At 40.9% G+C, this 7,929-nt stretch overlaps 1 protein-coding gene across 1 annotated transcript in view; it reads right to left on the minus strand.

Moving 5' to 3' along the window:
- LOC147663867 (embryonic protein UVS.2-like) overlaps positions 1–7,096 on the minus strand; it is a gene marked incomplete at its 3' end in the record, with an annotated part of 102,407 nt that extends 95,311 nt beyond the window's left edge. Inside the window, exon 1 of the mRNA XM_086950138.1 lies at positions 7,013–7,096. Coding sequence (XP_086806264.1) covers positions 7,013–7,081 — 69 coding nt within the window. The remainder of the gene's footprint in view (positions 1–7,012) is intronic.
- Positions 7,097–7,929: the final 833 nt, after the last annotated feature.

The following is a 7,929-nucleotide window of genomic DNA, read 5'->3' on the forward strand; positions in this document are numbered from 1 at the left end:
TTGGAGAATTTGAAAAGACAAGAGCTTAACAAGTGGTGGGACGCAGCTACATTGAAGTAGTATCTCTCTCTTAATAGAATACCTAGGGGCTTGAGATCTCAGATCATGCCCACATACGAAGACCTGGAACCTGATCTGTTAGCAAATTGGGAGCAGGAGCTCACCAATTCCTCTAGGAATCTTATTAACATTCTTATTGAGAATGCAGAGAGGAAGATTAAGAAATTGCTTGACGAAATACATAAACTAGAAGAGGAGATTAAAGAACTCAATCAACCAGAAGTGACCATTAGAAACTACACTATTTTAGATAATTTTCTAACAGACCTCCAGGCGGATATAAAGCGTAGGAAGGCAAGGAAGCTGCAAAGAGATGAGAATGATTATAAAGCAGGTCGCGTTTTCACCTTTGCTAAGCGCTTTGATTATTTGGTTAGACAACCCCGTGGTTCCAAACAGAAAACAACTGCCACACCTAGCGTTGCAGCTAGTGAAACTGATGCCTCATCTATTGTCAGTAGTGAGAATGAGGAGGTGAATGGAGGGGCGGTGGCCGAGCCAGGCACACGAGAGAATGCTTTTTTAGAAGAGGTGAAGCGTCACAGAATTGGGAATCAGGACTCTACGATCAGGGGCAGAGGTGGCGGAAATACAAGACAAGGAGAGGATCCAGGGGCAGGGGGTCAACAAGGAGCAAGAAGGGGAATGAGGCTGAGGTCATGGAAGGACTAAATAATACACAGAGTAGTACTGGGAATGAGATTGAGATCATTAATATATCTGAACTTGTATTGACTAATGATATGATTAAACTGTTGAAAAAGGGATTAGGATTTTGTCCTAGTGTTATCTCGGACTGGTACATGACCAAGATTGATGTATATAAATTTGTGAGACTTTTGAAAATTAAAAATTTTTTTGTTCATGCACCTTTGAAAGACAAAAGCACCACTTTACACAACCAATTGAGTGACTTGACTATAGAAGGGGCTAATGCTACAAAATTACTACTTTCTCTAACAGAGAATGAGGAAGACCCTATTACACTGTCTAGAGTTCTGGAAGACTTAGAGATCAACAGGTATCTCAGTCAAAGCAGCGGTCTAAAATTAAAATCTAAGTGGACACCGCAATTGGGTACAGGCAACACTATAGATGCTTTCCACAAGTCTGTGGAATTTGAAATTGATAAACTCATTGATAAACGGTCAAAAGGTGGCTTCTATAAAGAACCAGACAACCTTACACAGGGAGAAAGGAAAGCACTTAAACTCCTCAAATCCAATGATGACATTACAATTCGAATGGCTGATAAGGGTGGTAATGTGGTTGTAATGGATACCACTAAATATAATGCAGAAATTATGTCACAGTTAGAGGATCGTAAATATTATGAGTCCTTATCTAGCAATCCACTACCATCCCTAACTACACTGATTAATGAGAAACTTAAAAATTGGTATGACCTGTCACTATTGGACTTGGATGAATATAATTATATGACAATTTCAGCACCTAAAGCTCCCTGTTTATACACCTTACCTAAGGTACATAAGAATAGAGAGAACCCACCCGGACGGCCAATTATCTCTGGTATTGGTGGTCCGACTGAAAAGATATCTGAGTACATTGACATATTTATGAGACCGTTTGTCGAGAACTTGCCCTCCTATATTCGGGACACTAAGCATGTCTTAAACATGATGTCAGATGTGACCTGGCAAAGTGATATGTATCTTGTAACACTAGATGTGGTTTCATTGTATTCGAATATAGACCACACATTGGGAATTCATGCAGTAGAGACCTTTTTCAGCAGGAGACCGGCTGAATATTTTGAGCACACAAAGATGATACTTGATATGACACAGATAGTACTCAATAACAATGTATTTGTGTTCAATCGCAACTGGTATAGACAGCGCCTTGGGACCGCGATGGGCTCCAGGTTTGCTCCGTCTTTTGCCAACCTGTTCATGGGATGGTTCGAGGCGGAGTGGATCTGGGGTCGTCGTGGGGTCAGGTGGATTGAATATATTCAATATTGGGGTCGTTTCATAGACGACTGTCTCATGATCTGGACTGGCAGCCTTGAGGACCTTCTGTGTTTTTTTTAATACCTTAACAGCAATGATGTTAACCTGAGGTTCACAACGCAATATGATAAGGAGAAAATTTATTTTCTCGATGTTGAGCTTTATACTAAGGGAAATAAGTTGTGTTCCAAGATGTACAGAAAGGATACTAGTTGTAACTCACTATTACATGCTAAGAGTTGCCACCCTAATTTTCAGATAAAATCCATCCCATATGGAGAGATGGTCCGGGCTAGGAGAAACTGTTCGGAGAATGATGAATTTAAGGATACAGTACAGGATATGTCTTCCAGATTTCTAGCTAGGGGTTACCAACGGGCAGTTATTGAGAAGGCGGAAAGACGTGTGTACAAACTTGAACGATCACATACATTAAAAGATAAGGAGACTAAAGAGAAGAAAGAACGAGAGGTTCGCCTAGTGACCAATTATAATACAGAGTCTAATAAATTATACTCCATTTTGAATCGACACTGGCACCTGTTGTCTGCTGATAAGGATCTATCAGCACATATTGGACAGAGACCGGCTGTGACCTTTAGGAAAGGGAGAACCTTGGCGAGTGACTTGAGCCAGAGCTATCCTATCAGGAATAGAGAAATCTGGCCCAGGAACTTAACTAAAGGATTCCACAAATGTGGGCGATGTAATTGCTGTAGATGGGCTTGTAAAAAGATTGTGAGTTTCAGTTACAATAACTCAGCAATGTTTGAAATAGATACCTTCATTAACTGTGAAACCTCCTTTGTTGTATATATCATATCCGGCACATGCGGACAGATTTACGTGGGCAGCACGATAAGAAGACTTAGGGACAGGATGATGGAGCATATTAGGGCATGGAAAAATGGGGACACCAGATACCCAATTGCTGCTCATTTTGTACAGAACATTGATAATCAGGGAGATCACCAATTTTGTTATCATGCAATAGAACATGTACCTCAGGATCCCAGGGGAGGTAACAGAACTCTGAAACTCAGACGTAGGGAAGTACTGTGGATAATGAAATTGAAATCGGTCCAACAGGGACTTAATATTGACAATGAGTATCAGTACTTCTTGGGCAATGAGTAATAATCGTGCTGATCTTTGACCAATATCAGGTTCACTATTGTATTTTGATTGTATACATACCATATGCCTGTTGTTGACATCTAGCGGCTTTCTGGTACTAGACTGTACAGGGACACATGTTCCCTAGGATTTGATTTCGCTTCCCATCTAATTATCATATGTTTGAAGATGGAATGATACTGAACAGTTAAGATAATTTTGCACCCTCGGTTGCCTTTCTTCTGGCTAACTGACTAACATTTACCCTTCATGAACTCTACTCACCCATTCCTATGGTAGAATATGCATACACACATTGGTTTTATTATGTGATCTGTTTATATAAGTATACATAAACAGATTAGTGCATTATCCCAGGATTTATGGTGGAGCGCAGGGTCAGATGTGGAACTAGGAATAATTACGGAAACCCGATCGAAATCGGGTAATTGAGTAGATATAATAAATAACTTCATTGAATTTGAGTACAGTTAACGTGCTTTATACTATATGCATCACTTATATAAAGATGCTTGATATCGGATTACTGGTATTTGTTTTGCCCGCACACATGGGTAGCAGCGTGCTTATACATCTAGGATCAGTACGAACATACTACAAGATGGCACGCGCATACAAGCGTACTTAAGGACATTCCAAGATGGCGCCCATGCTAGACGCCAATGCCTGGAATCGTCGGACGATAGAAGATATGCTGCGAATTAGCTGAACACAGGTAAACTTGTAGCAACGTTGGCTTGGGTCATATTGAGACTTTGATTATTGGAACGGTACAAGATATTGAATGCCATTTCCTTATATATATATTCTAGGTAGTCGTGATATTTGAAGAAACCAATATTTGGTGAGTGTTGAAATACTTTGTTTACTTTAAGTGGCAGTAATATTTATATGGGCTATTTCATTAAAGCCATTATTTTGACACAGATAGCCGTATACAGAACCAAGAGAAGACAACGACCCTGTGTACAATATATTTGAATACTTACCGTTGGTGAGTATATGTAGTCTCACAGGATTAACTTCGGGAGTGTGTATATGATTAGCCTTCCTACTTTTTGCTTATTTACAGACAAGAGGACATTTTCCGCTTACTAATAGAGGCGATCTTTATAATAGTAGTGTAGAAGATAAGGGGAACCTTATGCATATAATTATGTAAAATATTTGCATTTGTACTTACAGTTTTGATTAGGAGTATGTACTGAGTTAGACTCTTATACCCACCCGATGGTTAACTATATTATTTATGGTACATGGACCGTAAATTGGGGAGTAACATGTGCTAATTTTGTTGTTTAGAATACAGAGGACAAGTGAAGTCAAAGAGATTATTTATTAGTACAAACCAGACGATACTTACTGGGTGAGTGTTATAGGATACACGTTTTTGTATTAATTCTAACCAGCAGTAAATTCTGATTGTAATATATTTATTTTGACTCCAGTGGAAATTATAGGTGAATGGAGAGATAAACATTGTTGGCAAATTGCTGGATGAATTTGTGATGAGAATACGAAGGTAAACCCAATTTATTAGTAACATAGGGGGTGAACGCTAAACTTTTAGCTGGCAAATAATTTCTGTTAAGATCCCACTGTGGAATACTCAGTTACTTTTTGATATTAGTGACAGTACTCTAGGTATACATTATTCTGATATGCCTCTGTTTTTTCAGATTGATTAGTTGTTTACGTTGTGAGGACCATATTAGAATGAGAGAATACTGAAAGATACAGAGGTGATAATTTACCCATACCTTGTTTATATATCTTGGTGGTAGGGTCTTCTTCTTTTTATCACATACATGGTGGATATTAGGACTGGAATGGTTTTTCGACTATTTATTTTCTTATTTCAAACTCTTCACTCTGCAGGCTTATATTTTACTAGATGGTGGTTGGTACTATCCCACATCTATATCTAGCTATATGAAAAATATTTATACTGATCATGGGAAATGTTTTGTTTGATTACAGCCCTGAAGAAGTCGAGGTATTATTTAATGCACGACGAAACACGTGTTGGCTGGTGTAATCAACATTCGAAATAAATGACAAGGACTTCATATACAGAAAGTGGACTCTTTTGTGCATTGACCTTGGAAACTATATTCATTGATCCGACTCCTGAGGATTGGAGTTGCTTGCCATATATACGTTCGAATTGTATGAGTGAACTGTGGGTGTGCTCAGAGGTCATTGTACATATTGCCGCTTCATAAGAAGCCATTGATGTAGGATACGCATCACTCCTCTAGAAGCACCTTTTGATTACTGTTAAAAATTATAATTTTGTACCCTGAAGTTATGGTAGTGCACCCACAATAGGTTGGTATCCCCCACTAAATAGAATATAAAAAAAATAGTTGGAAGTAGCTATGGCCAGATACGCAGTCTGAGGAAGATCTTTAAATGGATCCCGCTCTCAGCACGCATGCCCCTAGTTCAAGGGCTGGTTATAAACAGGATGGACTATGGAAACGCACTGTTCTCAGCCATCAATCAGTCACTACTAAACCGACTTCAGGTTCTTCAAAACATGGCTGCAAGGCTAGTACTAGACCTTCCTCCGCGAACCCCGTCAGCAGCTTGTCTCAGAACGTTGCACTGGCTCCCCGTTAAAAAACGCATAAAATTCAAACTCTGCTGTCTGGTTCATAAGGCAGTAAATGGACATGGACCAGTTTACCTAGAAAGGAAACTTAAGGCCCACATCCCACTTAGGACACTACGCTCCTCTACTAAAGCCCTCTTATCCGTTCCCAGAGTCCGAACGGTTAGGAACGGGGACCGAGCCTTCAGCAAAACCGCCCCAGAAGCATGGAACTCCCTCCCCACACTTTTGAGAAAAGAGCCAGATCACGTCAGATTTCGGAAACTGCTCAAAACTTACCTTTTTAACCCTTAGTATCCCAACCCTCAAACTCCTCTGAATCTGCTGAATCCAAGGATCTTGTCTGCTCCTAGCGCTCTGAGACCTTCGGGTGAACTACGCGCTTTACAAGTGAAATAAATGTAAATGTAAATGTCTCTAAAGATGTGGATTGCAATTCATTCCCCAACCTAGGATTGGTTACTATATTTATACCCCTCTATCTTTTGCTTCATGAAACCATTGTATTGTGAACACTCAAGGTGTAAATGTATACATTCCCCTGATCTGAGAGACAGGCTTTATCATTTAGAAAATAGATAACAAATATTCAACCAAAAAAAACCACACTGTTACATCAGCACTTTCACAGACCCATATATAACACTGTTACTGTGGCTTTCACTTGCGCAGGTGTACTTATAGTGATGCACACCTGACAGTCTGCATCTACACAGAACCATATCTCACACTGTTACTGCAGCTCTTATCTGCACAGTTGTACACACCTGAGTCTACACCTGCACAGAACCACATATGACACTGTTACTACGGCTCTCACCATCCCAGGTGTACTTACAGTGATGCCCATCTGAGAATCTACAACTGCACATAACCATAGATAGCACTGTTACACCAGCCATATAATACTAATAATGCAGCTTTCATGTACACAAGTGAAGTGCACTTAAAGTGATGCACACCTGAGGGCCTACACCTACACAGAACCATAATAACCTGATAATGTGGCTCTCATCTACACAGGTGTACACACCTGAGAGTCCACACCTAAACCGAAGCATACATTTAACCCAATTACTGCAGCTCTCACCTGCACAGGTATACGTACAGTGATACACACCTGAGAGTCTACACCTGCACAGGACCATATATAACACTGTTACTGCGGCTCTCACCTGCATCTGCTCTCAGCTCTATATACCATCGTTAAAAGGGGTCTCACCTGTACAGGTAAGCACCAGCAGGTGCTCAGCAGACACACTGCGACCAGGGCCCATCCTCTGCTGTCCATCCTCGGGTTCTGGGCAGTGCTCAGGTCACCAGCAGACAATGTTTCTTCCTTCTGGGAGATGCTTTTTTGACCCCAGACCCAGTCCTTTATACACCCATAAGAGGCTGAGCATCCTCCAATCAGCGTTCAGCCTCAAGGATGACACCTCTTTCTGCACAGGTCACAAGGTGTGTCTGTCCTGGAGAGGATGCCCTGGGATCGCCTTTGAGGTGTCAAAACCAAGATAATAAGCACCTTTTAAGTGTGGTAAATTTGGTTTGTGACAGACCCTGCACCGTGATATATTCTTGTTTAAAAATCTTTTACTCTGTTTTCTTTTCTGTAAGAGGGTGAATTTGTGATTGGACACAGACGCACCTTCATGGGTTTGGCTCCTCAAACAACAACAAAAGTCCTCGAGGCACCGAAAGACCAGGATTGGAGAAGATCACTGGAGACACAAAAAGTGCATCTGATGAGCTGGACTTGCGTCTGAAGAGTACATTTAATTTTTCAAGCAAAGTTAAGTAGCTTTGTACATGGATCAGAAGTAAACCGTTGTAAATTGAAGGCAGGGCAGGAGGATGAAAGGCAGAGTAGGAGGATGAAAGGCAGAGTAGGAGGATGAAAGGAAGAGTGTAGACACGAAAGGCAGAGTTGACTCCTGCACTGTCAAGGCTGAATTTTAGGACGAAAGCGGAGTAGGAGGATGAAAGGCAAAGTGAGAGGATGATAGGAAGACTGAGGGAACGAAAGGCAGAGTAGTGGGATGAAATGCAGGGTGGGAGGATGAAAGGCAGAGTGGGAGGATCAAAGAAAGGTGGAAAGGTCGCTGAAAATCATAGGAGGAGGCTGAAAGATAGGATGGG

The sequence above is a fragment of the Lissotriton vulgaris genome, unplaced genomic scaffold, assembly GCF_964263255.1.
Source record: "Lissotriton vulgaris unplaced genomic scaffold, aLisVul1.2 SCAFFOLD_613, whole genome shotgun sequence".
NCBI classification, from domain to species: Eukaryota; Metazoa; Chordata; class Amphibia; order Caudata; family Salamandridae; genus Lissotriton; species Lissotriton vulgaris.